Raw genomic sequence first — 16,526 nt, 5'->3', positions numbered from 1 at the left:
GGTGGTAGCCCACCCTTTGAGGAGTGAGGAGAATCGGGAAGACCCATGTTGTTCATTGTGAAGTAGCTGGACCCTGGCAGAGCAACAGATGCAGAGGGACCTCTTTGTGTAACTCAGCTACTTTGCATGACTGGAAAGATGGAAGGATGATACCGTATACTGTTGGCAATAGCCCATACATTGCGAGCTAACAGCAATTTCCTCACAATCGGCACTGTTGTCCACTCTATGACATGTGAGCGATTCTCCTGCTCCAGCACAACCTTTCCATGATTGGATTATCTTGATCCGAGTTGATTTGACTGAGCTACGGTCAAAGAGAGATTACATCAATCCACACATCAGCATACATTCGAATGTCTCATCTCATTAATCCTTGTTCGACCGTAACTCAACCAAATCAGCTCGGATCAAGCTACTTGATTCATGGAAATGAATGTCTGGAGCAGGAGAATCGTCCACCTACAATAGAATGCACACAAGTTGGGAATGCACAAAAGTGGTTATTAGCTACCAATGCATGCATTGCAAATGAGGATTGCGTACCTGTCATGCATGGTCCCTGAAGTCCAAACTTTTTAACCCAGGTACACAAACACGTCCCTCTGCATCTTTGGCTCTATCAGGGCCCAGCTATTTGGCATTGAACAAAGACCACTTGTCATATAGCATCACGCTTACAAACATAAAGGTGCCTGTATCTCCAAACTTTACAATCAAACATGGGGTTTTTATTAGAGCAATGTGCTCGGCTTGGCCAACAGCACCTTGTGTGCAAGTTTCGCGTTCAATGTCGCAAACAGCCCAAAAAATATTTTTTGGTCGTCGAAAAAAAATTCAAGAGGTCGACCCCCAGTTCCAGTTTGGCTGGTAGCGACATTGCGAAATCTGGGATTGGCCACGATCAACGTGAAACTTGCATACAAGGTTCTGTTCGCCAAGCCGAGCAGGTTTGTTCTCATAAAGAACCCACGTTTGATTGTAAAGTTTAGAGATACAGACACCTGTATGTTTTACCTACAGTATGCCCGCCGTAAGCGTGATGGAGTTGCTTTTTCCTAGTGGATGGTGTCGGCTGCATTAACGGAAAGATGAAAGAGCTGGTGAAATGGCACGTGGTGGTTTCACAAACGCGTCCTTGACACGGTTGCTACCCAAATGGATGATGATGACGATTGCCTTTTGTGAGGGTATGTAAGTAAGCAGCATCCAATCATGAAAAAGCTATTTGTTATGATAACGACAATGACAGTGAATTTATGCAGGAGCATTTTGTATGTTTGGTAGGAGGGTCGTGTATTGGGTTGCACAAATCCTGGAGTGTCGATCGGCATTGATGTGCACGAGCTTGGTGGGCGTCAATCCCGCCACAGTAAAATGATGTATCGCTTAGTTACAAGGAATGAGTTCAATTTAACTCTCGAGTGATGGTCCTTGTTATTGATTCAAGTGCGTAGGCTATTGTTGAGGTCCATCTTCACAACAGCAGCTGTAGCAAGCGGGGTGGCGCGTAATGCACAAATTGGGAACACTGAGAGGAACAACAAAGGACCCCTTCTTTCTTCACTCCCACTTCACAAAGCAAGGTAAGCTTGTCTCCACTTACAAACTACAACACATTAACAGCTGGCATTCCTTACAATTACAGCATTCATTGGGGTGAACATGTGGTCAATGGCGACACTTTCCAGCTGCAGACATTCAACAACAAGTACGCACGCGATCTGCCCATAACTCAAGCTTCCATTGCAATACAACATGTACGTTCAATCGCTGCATTGCTTTATTATTCAAGTTGCACGTTGGGGTACGAAAGTTAACGTGTAGTTTGCTGTTCTGTCGTATATACAAGATCCAAGGGGATGGGGTCGTGTGTCGTGTGTATTCTTCCTATGGTTGTCATCGACGAGATGTCCATACACACTGTTACTTTGGGTATGTCTACACGAAAAGCGAATGCTATCTTTGTTTTCTTACATTGCATTTATTGTAGCTTGGATACGTTGATTACGATACCTGTGGCAGCAACAAGACATTGATCTCAAAGCAAGAATGCTATACGTTGGCTCAAAATTGGTACGCATAGTATTGATCTAAAACACAGGACATGGAGATACGGTTTTTATTTGAGGTAAGGATGGTATTGAGAAGCACTCTAGGTAAAAGTGTTCAGTTCATTATGGGATGTATCGCATGCAAGTGCGCTTACGATGGAAGGTTTGTAGTGAGAACAGGATCAAGAGGCTTTCCCTCGGTTATATCACTATCAACGTCAAGAAGGTTATTGTACCACACACCGGGATTCATTGTCGATGATGCTACCTTACCAGATGATGCTGCAACATGCGATGGAAAAATGGGGACCTGCTTCGTCATTGCATTCACGTACTACCATAACACTCAACGCTCCACTTGAAGGATCGCGGCACATGATTCAAATCGACAAGGTTAGTAGCTGTGGCGAAGGAGTACATGAAGATACTGACGCTTGGATGTGTTTAGGATAGCGACGACAGCGATGATGATTGATTATCAATGGATATGGATTTCAAGAGAAAAGTGAGAAGAGCTGCTTGTGGATTGGACAATGAGGAGATCAATTATGAGCATCAGAAGCCACGCCCGGCAAATTTGGTGATTGGATGCATGGCAGTAGTTCTTGGTACTCGATCGAATGATGGGAACCAATACTGAAGCCACAAACAATGGACAACAACGGCAACAATGGCCTCGCATTCCGATCACGTTCCGTCGTCATTTTCTCAGCTGCGGATACAATGGATCCAAGTCCTCATCATATCGATTCATCCCATTATCTAGTTCATTCACCATTGTGCTCATCACCCACACGACACGACACTATCAGCAATATAGTAGCCCTGTACTCTGACTCTATTACACGCAATGGATCATAGGTGAATAAAACACGCTGAATGCCTTCCAGTGTGCATTGGGTTACAGAAATTCGATATGAGCTGTTTAATGTTTACAAGACGATTATCCTACGTTTGGTTATGCAAGGAGCGTCATAATTGATGCCAATAGGGTAAGAATTGACTTAATAAAAATAAAGAGATCTTTTTTTATACGTGACCACAACGTGGTTGATACTATAGTAGGCAAGATGATGAGCTGAGCGAAATGTCAAACAACATCTTATTTTGTGTAATTTGAGCACAACAAGCGATTATTGATAGCAGATGAACGTCACTGTGATGTTTGGCTCTTTACATACTATTAAGGTAATGCCTAATCACCTCGCTTGATGAAGCACATACTCATAATACGTATTCCTTTTCATGTAGCTGCTTCCCAAGGTGCACTGCAAAGTTGGATTAAGTGGCACAGTTTGCTACAGCCTGCATGAGGGTGATTTAATTATGGCTTCCTACCGAATCTTGACACAGGCTGGATATGATTCGCTTATCAACTCGGCCACAAAACGTGTAATGTGGAAGCTGAGCGCTGGCACATGGTATCAAGGGCCTGTCATTACTTCAACCTTCCTTCATCTTAAAGACGATTGTCTCTCAAAGAAGAGCATGTAACGACGACTCACGTAGATAGTTATTCTATGAGATGTATAAAGAAGCGGAATAAAAGTGTGGTTGACATTATTAGTCGGTGATCACAAGCATTTTCACTATTATGATTATATGGATATAAAATAAGAACGATATCGTAGCTTAGTACTCTGCAATCTCTTTTATCGAGCTACGCCTCGTTATCGGGTTCACACAATCATACAAAACCTATCACCAAGCCTATCCCTTCGACAGCGCCCCATATGTTATTACAGAATTAAGGCATCCATTCACGCTGCTCGGCTGAGTTGGGATTCGTATTCGGGATTGACTTTGATTCGTATGGTAACATTGATGTTTGCTTATGGGATCACAATCATTGGTGAATGGGAAAGTTGCTTTGATAAATGGTGGAACAAGTTTTCGTAAATGGGGATTTTCGTAGATGGCCATTGTTGATATTGGAAAACAGTGGAGAGTCGAGCAGTAAGGATCAATTTAAATGTGTGTTCCTTCCCGACTAAATGCATAAATAATGCATGTGATTTACAACCAATGAACTTGGAGAGATCAAGAGCGGGTTTCTCCAGCATTTGAAAGTGTATTTGGCTTCATGCAAGGGCAAGGTAAGGCACATAAACCTTTTCTAGCTGCAACTGATTCTCGTTTTTAGAATGACTTAGAGAGCTCACATCAGCAGCAATCGTCATGCTCTTTCCACAATGCTCGACCAAGATCTTTATTGGGCCCCATCAGGCAAATGCCACAGACTTTGAGCTGTACCACTATGCACAGGGTCTTCCCCCTTACAGACCACACCGATCTTCTTCAACGCGTGTGGGGTTCGCTGAATTCATTTATGAGTGAGGTACAATCGTAAATATGGCAGCAGTGTATGCTCCCTTTATTGATGTGTCCCTTGTACAGTGGTGAGCAGCCAGTGCAGCTTCAAGTCATCGTGTCAATGGTCATAATCCTATCGAGAGCACCTCCTTATCAATTTTCAACCTCTATCTCTTATCCGCTTAAAGGTTGATTCGCAAGAACGTTGGCCACAAGGTGCAAGAATATGGCTGGTGTCGGCAGTGATGGGACCAAGCATAAACTCAATCAGTCAAAACAAGTACATACTCCTCCTCAATTTTTCATGCTTATCATCCTGCGCGTACCTATTGGAAGCTAATGATGATGCTCTCTTCGATAGTCGATGTTCCCATAATGGCAACATGCACAAACGTGGGCACTTTTTCTATATCACCATCGATTTACCACATCAATCTTCAACTACGTCCCAACCATGCATCATCACCACCATCTTGCTGAATTCGTATGGTTTTGGTACGATACGCACATCATCCTTTGCGCTGCATTTTGGATTTACATCTTCGACCACAATGGTGTCCCTGGCAGTGTTAGCGAGTCAACAGAAATGATAATTGGATACGCGCATCGACAACCGTGCTTGGATCAATGTGAAGGAAGGCATCACCAAGGCAACAATAGGATACGCTTGGGATCTCATGTCACCACTATTTTCGCTTGATTCGGAATAAAGTTTTTCATTTCTGGTTACTGTTGACCCACCATCGTGTGAAACTACGCGTGTGATTGATATCATCATCATTGAATGCAGTGTTATCGCAACGTCTTTCTTTCACTTTTCAATGCGTTTTATTTTCTCTTCCGTTTTGGCGGCTCGATCATCATTTCCTCCTCGTCATCAAGCTACTATATCACGTAAGGATCATCCTATAACGACGATAAAGCCATTCTCCTCCTCCTCACATCCATCACAATAACAGCAATATGGATGACAACAACACGTCGTGGCATCGCTTCTTTGACACCCAATGCAATTGTTTCTCGGCCACGTCGGGCATTATTTTATGGTATGGTAGTACACGCTGTGCTAGTAGCGCACATGATGACACACACTCACCCATAAACAAAAACTAGTTCCTGGCAGTGATGAACGTAAACTCAAGAAATCACAATCGGTGGGCGCTGATTGCGTGGTATTCGATCTTGAAGATAGTGTCTCTCTCAACAAAAAGAGCACTGCACGCTACATGGTTTATGATGCACTCGAGGTAAAAAGCAACAAGCATGGCATAAGGGGTTGTTGATGCGATGATGTTGACACACGTGACAAATGGTAGGATTCGAAAATGGAAAATTCTGAAAAGGCAGTGCGGATCAATGCAGTTGGAACAGGTATGAGTGTGTGTATGTGTGACACGACCTTTGGATCACTTTGGTTGACATTGTCATCATCATAGGCCTTGAATTGGATGATCTGAATGCCATTGTAAGTTGCATTTATCCCCGATCCATCATCATCATCATATCAAGTTGCGCTCATGCATGATGGCCTTTATAGTTAAGCTCCAAACAACTTGAAGCCATCGTTATACCCAAAGTCCAAAGTGCCAACGATGTCAATTTTGTTGCTCGTATGATTGATGCTGTTGCGCTCGAATCACGGTATGTATGACAACGACTTTTCTTTTGCATGAAACCTTCTAATCGAGCCTCCTCCTATGATACAGGCGAGACAAGATTCAGTTGATTGCTTCAGTGGAAAGTGCTCTTGGTATCATGAACATTCAAGAAATTGCAACAGCTGATCCTAGGATGGATGCATTGATCGTATGTATGACACCCTTTACTTCATCATGATCATGATATGGGCTACTCACACAATCCCCGCATACATAGTTTGCTGCTGAGGATTATTGTGCTGATTTAGGTGAGTGGATCGGTTGGCCCTCACATCCACGTATGCTGATCGTTGACAAACAAATAGGCTTGATTCGGACTAAATCACGTAAAGAGATGTTGTTTGCACGACAAATGATTGTCAATGCAGCATCTGCTTACGGTTTACAATCGTTAGATTTGGTAAGTAGTACAATCTTCATCACAAAAAAAAGGAGGATGGGGGATGTGGTAGATACACTCGCGCGCGCGTCGTTATGATGATCGGGCCCCAACAAGCGTGTATACATATATGCAGTGTACAAGAAAGCTTCTTTTTATACTCAGGCACCACCACTTCTCCTTATCTCAAATAGGTATGTGTGGATTTCAAGGATCCTGAAGTGCTCAAGGATGAATGCAAAGAAGGTCGCGAATTTGGTTTCAGTGGCAAACAAGCTATCCACCCAGCACAGATTGATACTATCCAAGAGATGTTTTTGCCTGATCCAAATGGTAGGTCACCCATCATCAAGGAGGAAAGCCTTTTGATTTTGTTGACCTTATGTATGATGATGATAGATCTTGAGAGAGCTGTAAAGATTTTACAAGGTTTTGAGCACTATACGGCCAAAGGTGTTGGAGCTTTTCAATTGGATGGGAAGATGTAAGTAGATTGCTTGTATTGCTAAAGGCATCTGCTAACTCTTTTTTTGCTACTTACTAGGATCGACATGCCTGTTGTCAAGTGGGCTGACAAGGTGGTTAGCAAGGCCAAAGTTGGCGGCATGGAAATCCCTAAACCAGAGCTCGACGTGAATGCTGGCGGTGAGAAGTGATCGTGCTTTCTTGAAGAGTTGCCCCCACCTTTAGTTGGCCCTATCAACCCTATACACAAAGGACGTTCGGTATTGGGATGGTATCAAGTTAGACCAGGCAACGATATAAAAAGAATAAACAACTGGGGATGCAAGCCTGGTTGATGTGTGCATTATTGTGTATTGCTTGATGTTACGAGAACAACAAAATATTCACTGATCTGCAAGAACATACACCAAAAAACAAGGAGCAAAGGGGGGGGGGAAGAAAAAGTAATTGCATCCCGCACCTCTTTCATACATACTGTACCTGTTTTTAGCATCCACCTTGCAGAGTACTATAAGAACCCCACATGAAGGCAATTTCAATTTGCTTTTCTCTTTCATCTTGTTGCCGTTTTTTCTTTTTCTATTACTACTATATCGACACACATACATATATACACACGCTTGTACACCAACCAACATGAGTTATTCCAATGATCACTATTATCGGCCAACGCTCAACAACAGCCAGCACGTAGATCCACCTCATTCTCCAGCATCTTTTGAAAAACCTAATCATCACGATCATAGTTCCCAACAACAAATGGGTGGTGGAGGTGGCTATTACGAGGATTATAGAACGCCTAGTTATCACAACAATGGTAGTGACCATGGGCCATCATCATCACCCTATCATTACAACAATGAAAAGAACAGCTACAGCGGCTCACCCCACCCATCAGCAGCTCTTGTACAAGGCGATCACGGTTCATATTATAGTCCACAACCAGCCTATGGTCATGATTCAGCATATCCAATGGGTGCGTTTCTTTTATAAAAGGAGTGATAATAAGAAGCTAAAGCGGGATATATATAATAGCTGACGATCCTGAAGGTGCAGCACAGGAGAAAGCAGCATCATCACCACAGCGTAAACGTACATGTTCCAATTACATTTGCTGTCCATGTTGTTGTTGCTTACCCATGTGGACACGATACATTTGCTGTATCTTGCTTTGTATCATTGTTGCACTGGCGATCGCAGCGGGTGTCCTTGCATCACAATTTAAGCCTCCGAGCATTGACATGAATGGTGTTGCACCGGATCCTAATGGCTTGCCAGCTTTTCAACGAGCAGCTGACTTGTCATTTACCATCAACCTTGGATTAAAATTTGGTGTGAATAACCCCAATGTTGAATCTTTGACCCTGGCTTCTGTCAGCACCAAGGTAAAAAGCATTTATCATTGTGATGTCATCCCCTTTCTTACACGTATAGGAACAGGCGTATTACCCCACAGCACCCGATCGCGTAGCAGCAACCGGTTATTTGGAGGATATCCATATTCAAAACTATGGGTTGACCAATTTTACGTATCCCATCCACATGTACTATAATCAAGCATCGGATACCAATCTGGCCATGCTACGCGATATTTCTACAAAATGTAGCTCTGGTCAACAATTGCAAGTGAATGCTGATATTTCAGTAGTGGTCAGCATCATTGGTATCCATATTCCTATCCCAACCATTCATCATCCCATTTCATTTGATTGCCCAATCCCGGTAAGTGTGGTGGAAATTATATGCATCATCATCGTCACACGCTCATACGTATATGTATATAAAACCAGAGAGATCAGCTGGCAACTCTCGCACCATCACTCGGCAAGATGCTACCATCATAAAGCGGCCAGGTCATGTTGTTTATTGGTTTGATCCAAATGCAATCCTATCTTTGATACTATACATACATACATATACATAAAAGCGTTCATGCTACAGCATCGGTCGTCACCTGGATACCTCGTATTGCCGTTGCCATCACCACCACAACCACCATCACTCGTAAAGAACCCCTCATCCCAACAGCTCATTTCGTTAATGTTGTAATGAACTTGGATCGCTCCATGAGCAAGATACTATATAGATCGCGCGGGAAACTGAAACTGGCATTCAAACGAGCACTGTGTACTTTCCATTTTTGCGAGGTCCAAACTTTTTTTTTTGACTCGGTGGATGACTCGGTGGCTGACTCGGTGGAAAGCAGTATATAGGAACGCGCGGGAATCGTTATTATAGGAATAAAGAACAATGGGGCATATATACAATGGGGATGATACTATTTGTTTATAGAGGGGGGGTGATGATGGTGGGTGTAATGAATGATCCATGGATCGGATCACTGATGTCGTTCTTATCTACAAAACCTCTACCAGTGAGTGTCAAAAACCCGCTGTGGTCGTGCGTGGGTGGGGTTAAAGCCCAATTCTCTCCGATTGTCAATCCACACACTTGCACAATGTGCTTGTAGTATCGGTCTCCCTATTATCACATCCCTCCCACCAAACTTGTTATGGTTACCACCGACCCCCACTGTTCCGGAGCCCCCCTTTCCCGCAAACCATGAACGTTGCGCTACGTTTCAGCCATGCTTCATGATGATTGGCTGCATGGCGTGTGAAAAATAACAAAAAATTGGTTTACTTGTTCCTTTGTCTGTTTCCCTTCATTGCCACTCCGTTTTAAATATAAACCTGCCAAAACCCGCTCCCATCCCCACTTTTGCTAATTTTTCCGTTTCTTTCGCACTCGCTTTCCTCCCTTCTCTTTCCATCTCTCTCTCTCTCTCAATACACTATGTGGGCTCTAAAGACTACATTGCGACGTGCTGCTACAGTGGCAGCAACCCCCTCAATCCGTTATCGCACTGCTACCGCTGTTCCAGTGTTAATGCAGCAACGATACACTGCCATGAAGCATTATTCTTCTGCAGCTCAAGGCCAACAGCAACAACAAAATGCAGCCACTGAATCCAATGCACAAGAACAAGAAGTCTCTGATCATCACGCTGTGGTATCCACCTTTGATTTGTTCTCTATTGGTGTGGGTCCATCCTCTTCGCATACAGTGGGCCCAATGCGTGCCGCCAAGATTTTCATCAATGATCTCAAGTCTCATGATGTGCTTGATCGTGTCCATACTTTACGTGTTGGTAAGTTAAAAAGGGGGGAAGGATTCAAATGTTTGGGCAATGGACTAAATTGGAAACGTAGACATGTTTGGATCGTTGGCGTTGACGGGTGCAGGTCACGGTACACCGGATGCTATCTTGATGGGTATTGAAGGCGAAACACCTGATCTTGTGGAAACATCCACCATCAAATCACGTGTCGAAGGCATTCACACCAACAAGTCCATTCGTTTGGATGGCACCCATCGTATCCATTTTGATCCCGAAAAGCACTTGATTTTCAACTACTTCAAGTCCTTGCCACAACATCCCAATGGTTTGCGTTTTTGTGCCTTTGATGAAAATGCCAACATGATTGCTACCAACGAATACTTTTCCATTGGTGGTGGCTTTGTGGTGAATGATGCTACCCAATTGGATCATGGTGAGAACGTGTATTACAAGGAGGAAAACAAGGAAGAGACCACTTCCAGCAAGGATATCATTGCCGAATCCGAACGTCGTCAACAAGATGCCGCTGTTGTCAGCTTGCCTTTCCGCAACTCGGAAGAGTTGTTGCAAGTTTGCAAGCGTGAAAACATGACCATTGCCCAAGTCGTCTATGAAAATGAGCTAAAGTGGCACACACCTACTGAAATCAGGGATAAGTTGTTGAGAATTTGGAATACCATGGATGAGAGTATTCGCAATGGTGTCTTGGCTGATCCTACTGGTAAGTGGATGCATGATTTATCTTTTTAGCGCATATGCTTATCACATGCATACATGTAGATTGCTTGCCTGGTGCTCTCAATGTGCGCCGTCGTGCACCTTCCTTGTACAAAAAATTGCTAAAGGGTCTCTACAGCCCTGTACCCAACAAGACCATGTACAATGATTCCCGTATCACTGGTTCTCCGGATTCCGGATCTGCTAATAGCCGTGGTGATGATTTGGATCGCACCGAAAGCTATCCCCTTTCATTATCCGTATTGCCCAAGCGTCAACGCAAGAGATTCTTTTTGCCAGGTAAGGAAATCAAGATTCAAATCCACTATGGGTTTATTAACAAAGATCATGTATACAGCATTGGATTACCTCTCTGTTTATGCCATTGCCGTCAATGAAGAAAATGCATGTGGTGGTCGTGTCGTCACAGCTCCTACCAATGGTGCTGCTGGTACTATTCCTTCGGTCTTAAAGTACTATATTGAATTCATCTCGGAGAATCCGGAACGTGATGTGATGGAATTTTTGCTCACCACATCAGCCATCGGTATGCTTTTCAAGCGTGGTGCAAGCATTTCTGGTAAGTGTGTTTATGATTTCATGTGCTTGTGTATGTGTGTGATACTCATGATGTTGTTGTTTGTTTATAGCTGCCGAGGTGGGTTGTCAAGGTGAAGTAGGCGTAGCATGCTCTATGGCAGCTGCTGGCTTTACAGCTGTGATGGGCGGTACAGTGGATCAGGTCGAAAATGCAGCAGAGATTGGCATGGTAAGATAGAAAATGGGGATATCGTGTGCAACACACGGTATCTTGAGACAACGGAATCAAAAGGCTGATTATATACATGTGTTTCAACAACACAGGAACACAACTTGGGATTGACTTGTGACCCCATTGCTGGCCTTGTTCAAGTCCCCTGTATCGAACGTAACGCTTTGGCCGCTGTCAAGGCTATTGCTGCAGCTCAGCTTGCTCTTAACGGTGAAGGTGATCACCGTGTCTCCTTGGATCAAGTCATTGAAACCATGCGTCAAACCGGCTTGGACATGATGTCAAAGTACAAGGAAACTAGCCAGGGCGGTTTGGCTGTCAACGTCCCTGTTTGCTAAATAACCCCCATCTTTCATATCCTTCAAAACCCATCACTCACTCACACACACACACATTTATTACACATGTACACACACACACACGCAAGCACTCATATCACACACTCTTACTTTTTTTCATGTTTTCTTTGCATTACTACCTGCCATACTCGTGTTAAATACCCTTCATCGAGTGTCTGCAATATTATTATCCTGGTCCATAAATACATGTGCGCATCGATTATGCGCCTTTTTCATTTTGCCGCCTAATTTTGGTAAACATGTGCGCATGACCCAATCGTGTTCAATGTTTAGCCGTGTAACCCTCTCATCGGACCCCCTTTTTCATATAAAGTGGGGTATACACGATCAAATTTTCCCATGGCAACGATCCATTGCTATATCTCCGGATGCAACAATTGGGGCATTGTTCCTTTACAATCAAGGTCGCTGTTTCAAACAACGTTGGGATGTTGTATGTAGATGAATAGCATAGTTGAACAACAAGGAGATCTATTCACGATTGTGATGACACCATCCAAGGCCATTACCCCCATGTCACGTGGCAACGGATTGTCCAGCGAGTTGAATTGGTTCATTGGAAGACGTTAATGTACAGCTTTATTCTTTTTGTGGGGTGTGTTGTTTTTAAATCCTTGTTCACAAGCATGGGTACGTGTATGGGGAACAGATTTTATATTTACTAGACTTAATCAAGCGAGGTATAAGTGGGTGCGAAGAAAGCAAAAGAAAACCGCTATGTAAAGAGAGAGTGTGTGTGTAAAAAAAGAGAGCACCACATTACAGGACGATTATACAAAGTAAAAAAAAGGGAGTGAAGGGAATATAGAGTTAATGTGTGAGTTGTGTATATATATGATATGTGTTGTTTATGCCTCATTGTTGTTTCGCAACAGGGCCTTGATGAGCTGGTCAAATTGTGAGAGATCCGGCATATTGGGCACATTGGATGATGATGAAGATGATGGCTGCTGCTGTGGTTGCTCTTGTTGCAAGTTGGTGGCAGCCGTTGCCATGGCAGCTGCATACATGTTGGCCATCATGGCAACCGCCTGTGGATTTTTGGCCCATGCATGAACATCCTCTCCTCCATCACCATTCACCGAAGCCTCAGGTGTTTGTTGTTGTTGATTATCCTGTTCCTGCTGCTGTTGAGAGGGTTGTGATGGTGATTGAGTTGCATCTTGTTGTTGTTGCAATGAGTTGTCCAATTCATCCAAAAGACGCTTGTATGTTTGTACATGGGCACGATCCATCAAGGCATCTCTCACACGTCTCACAATAGCTTCGCGACGATCCAAATCAGGCATAGCAAGTACCTTTTGCACAAGACCTAGACCATGGACTTGATCACGCAAAACATCACCAAGCAAATTGGCATCGTGGAAAATGGCATTGAGCAATACTTGACGAGCATCAGCGTCATGACGTTGGTTGAGAATTTTGAGAATGGTCATTGCACCCAGCTTGTGCGTGCATAATTTGCCCAGATAAGGCAATAAGCGAGGGCATAAGGCGCTGTAACGACCTGGCAATTCCGATGTATCCAATAGCCAAACAAGTAACAAAACACCATTCGCATTGGTTGTCAATAGCACCGCATTCTGGATAATGGCTGCTGCTACATAGCATTGCTGTTCATGTGTAATAATAGATGTTGTCTCCAAAATAGCTCGCACAGCACGTGCTCCAAATCGTCCTTGTCCAATCTCCCAGCACTTGTCTGCAATGGCATCGATAATGTAATCACTGCTAATCTCGTCATCATCACCAGCTGCAGTAATCCCCTTGCTCTTGCGAAGACATCCTTGCACAACGTAATTGCCGTATTGGTCAAGCAATAACAAGGGCACGTAGGGTGCAATATGGATCGAAATCAGCTTGATCTAATAATACAAAATGTTATTTACACGTTGACCTTATACAATTTCCATCGGCAACTTACCAAAGGTGGCGTGTTGGAATGATCAATGATCTTTTGTGCTGCCCATGTACCATTCTTGTGAACACCAATCGATGCAAGATAAGGGGCAATGCGTTCAAGCATCATGAGTTTGGTCTGCTCGTTGCCATATTCATAGAGCTTTTGGATAACAGTGTTGCCAATGTAGTCTATATTTACAATATCAGGCACCATCCTACGTATATCCCATTTTCATCTCGCTCTTACCATTGCATAATTCGACAATCTCATCCATACATTCAAAGACCATGGCTTCAATATCAAGCATTGTCATGTTACCATTATCCAGGCGTTTTCTCATATCTCGCAAGCGCAATGGCTCGAGCTTTCGATCAGCACCAAGTTCAGGAACAAGGGGAATGGATGACAGGTACGTCATTGGCAAGGTGGTTTCACCTAAACAATAAATGAATGACATTAATCAAGGGCCTATTACAACTATCTATTCCACCTTACCATCTTCAGCTAGATCCAAGGTAGAGTCGAGTTGTTGCATAATAAAGCGACGTTCAGTTTTGATAGCAGCATACAAGCTGGTGACGGGTTGTTGTTGATGTTGTTGTTGTTGTTGTTGTGCTAATAATGGATGATGTTGACCCTTCATCATGCTGGACATCATCATGGCAGCTGCCCATTGAGTAGCTTGGTAGGTATCAGGCGACGTGATGGGGGCCAAAGCAGCAGCAGCACCATTGTTGTTGTTACCAAGCGACGACGTTGCAGCGGCTGTTGCATTGTTGTTGTTGTTGTTGCCAGGTTTGATATCACCTTCTTCAGGTACCTTTGCAAATCCAATCCTTACAGCACCTGTACCAGGGCCTAGAATCTCCTTGTTCTGCAATGCCTTACGAGCAAGCACAGCATCCTGTTGTTGCTCAAAGTTGACAAATCCGCAATTTTTGTGTGACAGGACACGCACCGATTCGATGGGACCAAAGGATTGAAAAATGGCTTGCAAAATGCTTGGATTCATATTGGCAGGAATATTGCCTACCCCTAGGGTGACGTGTTTCAGTTTCACTCTACTTTTTTTTTTCTCCTGAGAAAAAAAAACACACTTACAAAGAGCGCGTGTGGGACCTTGAGCATTGGGACCCGCCTCCGTGGTATTCGCCATGGCTTGAGTGACATCGGCTTTGCCATAACCAACACGCACCGTGGCACCTTGTAATTTGCTATCGAGACGTGTTTCAAGATCATTCTTGGCAGCCACAGCAGCATCAACATTGATAAAGTTGACAAAGGCACATTCCTTGTCGGACAAGATACGAGCACTTTCCACGTGACCATAGCACGAAAAGATCTGCATCAGATCTGCGACACTTAGGGATGGAGTAATGTTTCCTAACCAGAGAGCGCGTGATGGGATTTGAGCTGCAGCCGATGAGGGTGATGAACACGTGCTTGTCCCAGCACCATAGTTGCTATTATGCTCATTCAACTATAACAAATCAATAACTCCTCCCTCTTTTATATATATATTGTCATGGGCATTTACCTGTTCTTCGTTCTGGTCAGCTGTCATCATCATCATCATCAAATTGGTACTGCTGCGAGAGCTGCGTAAAGGAGATCCCGCAGTCGATGTTGTACTTGTATTGTGGTGATACGGGCGTCCACCAAGCGATAAAAGTTCATGTGTTGAGGGTGGTCCATGATGGTTGGCTACACCAAGACTCACTGCACGAGGTCGATTCGCCACCAAGGATTGATGATGTTGGTTGGTTGGCTTTTGGAATGATGCCAATGGTGGAGGTAGTGGAGGTTGTGCAAAAGGTGATGATGATGCAGCATCATTTTCAAAAGGATCAAAACGCATAGTTGTGGCATTGTTGGTGGTGGTGGCTGTCGGGGCTAATAACCTGCTGATATTTGGACGCTCTGGACCGATAGTGTAAGCACGAGTACGACCCGCTGACGATGATGCTGCCATCACTGAAGGATGATGATGATGATTCGATGATTCAGGTGTGATTGACAATGCTGGTAATGTGCTATATCCTCTGCTTCTGGTACGGCTATTGTTGTTGCTAATGTCATCCTCTCCTCTTGTGCCATTGTTACCAGTAAAGGAAGAAGGTTGATCGTCATCCAAACCCAATGATGCTAATGTGCTGGCTATTGTGCTATCCGCTTGATGATGGGGTTGTTGTATATCATAATTCATGGCTGTTGTTGGTGCCATAGAGGAGGAGGAGGATGATGACGATGACCCATCTACCAGCAGATCGGTTCCGCCGCCGCTCACTGTTGTAGTAGTAGCTGTCGTGCCACCTACCCCGGCGCCATTTCCGTTATTCCTTTCAAACGCCAAAGTCACCGATCCAGACCTATGCCGAGTCGTCGATGGATTGCCATGAAGGGGTGGTAAAGAAAGTGGCATGGTGGTCATGGGTGTGTACGAGAAAACAGAGGATGGCATAGTGCCAGCTCGTGGACGACGTGTTGTTGCTGCTGCTGCTGTTGACGCTGTTGTAGGTGTGGTTGTAGAAGAAGACGATGAAGAAGAAGAGGAGGATGGTTGATGATGAGGTGCTACTGTTGCTGCTGATGATGATGATGAAGTGTCAAAATCTCTATAATAAAAAAGAGCATGTTAATGATGATCTTTTTCCACCCGGAGCGTGTGGCAGCAATAATGATTTTACCTCCCAACTACAGATGGCCCGGTTGTCTTTGACAGATAACCGGCATGTTTCCGATTGCCAGAGACATCCGATATCCAAGGGAAATCCATGACAGGACC

At 44.1% G+C, this 16,526-nt stretch overlaps 4 protein-coding genes across 4 annotated transcripts; 3 read left to right on the top strand and 1 right to left on the bottom strand.

Moving 5' to 3' along the window:
- Nucleotides 1-5,188: 5,188 nt before the first annotated feature.
- O0I10_009984 (uncharacterized protein) lies at nucleotides 5,189-7,060 on the top strand (the record flags this gene model as incomplete). The annotated part of the gene is made up of 12 exons (XM_058489968.1): nucleotides 5,189-5,261; nucleotides 5,327-5,413; nucleotides 5,481-5,614; nucleotides 5,684-5,738; nucleotides 5,804-5,832; nucleotides 5,905-6,008; nucleotides 6,074-6,173; nucleotides 6,243-6,273; nucleotides 6,331-6,425; nucleotides 6,599-6,737; nucleotides 6,804-6,888; nucleotides 6,949-7,060. The coding sequence occupies 12 exons, from the start codon at nucleotides 5,189-5,191 to the stop codon at nucleotides 7,058-7,060; spliced, it is 1,044 nt and encodes a 347-aa protein (XP_058339328.1).
- Nucleotides 7,061-7,505: 445 nt separating this feature from the next.
- Nucleotides 7,506-8,713, top strand: O0I10_009983 (uncharacterized protein; the record flags this gene model as incomplete). The annotated part of the gene is made up of 4 exons (XM_058489967.1): nucleotides 7,506-7,845; nucleotides 7,905-8,254; nucleotides 8,310-8,591; nucleotides 8,660-8,713. 4 exons carry the CDS (start codon nucleotides 7,506-7,508, stop codon nucleotides 8,711-8,713), a joined length of 1,026 nt encoding a protein of 341 aa, XP_058339327.1.
- Nucleotides 8,714-9,665: 952 nt separating this feature from the next.
- O0I10_009982 (L-serine ammonia-lyase) lies at nucleotides 9,666-11,817 on the top strand (the record flags this gene model as incomplete). The annotated part of the gene is made up of 6 exons (XM_058489966.1): nucleotides 9,666-10,020; nucleotides 10,082-10,711; nucleotides 10,771-11,007; nucleotides 11,066-11,287; nucleotides 11,358-11,476; nucleotides 11,572-11,817. The coding sequence occupies 6 exons, from the start codon at nucleotides 9,666-9,668 to the stop codon at nucleotides 11,815-11,817; spliced, it is 1,809 nt and encodes a 602-aa protein (XP_058339326.1).
- Nucleotides 11,818-12,686: 869 nt separating this feature from the next.
- Nucleotides 12,687-16,517, bottom strand: O0I10_009981 (uncharacterized protein; the record flags this gene model as incomplete). Its single annotated transcript, XM_058489965.1, has 7 exons — nucleotides 12,687-13,703; nucleotides 13,763-13,929; nucleotides 13,988-14,176; nucleotides 14,237-14,776; nucleotides 14,843-15,221; nucleotides 15,279-16,356; nucleotides 16,429-16,517. 7 exons carry the CDS (start codon nucleotides 16,515-16,517, stop codon nucleotides 12,687-12,689), a joined length of 3,459 nt encoding a protein of 1,152 aa, XP_058339325.1.
- Nucleotides 16,518-16,526: the final 9 nt, after the last annotated feature.

The sequence above is a fragment of the Lichtheimia ornata genome (assembly GCF_029851405.1).
Source record: "Lichtheimia ornata isolate CBS 291.66 chromosome Unknown scaffold00062, whole genome shotgun sequence".
Lineage (NCBI taxonomy): Eukaryota > Fungi > Mucoromycota > Mucoromycetes > Mucorales > Lichtheimiaceae > Lichtheimia > Lichtheimia ornata.
This window is presented reverse-complemented; position numbering and strand designations above follow the sequence as displayed.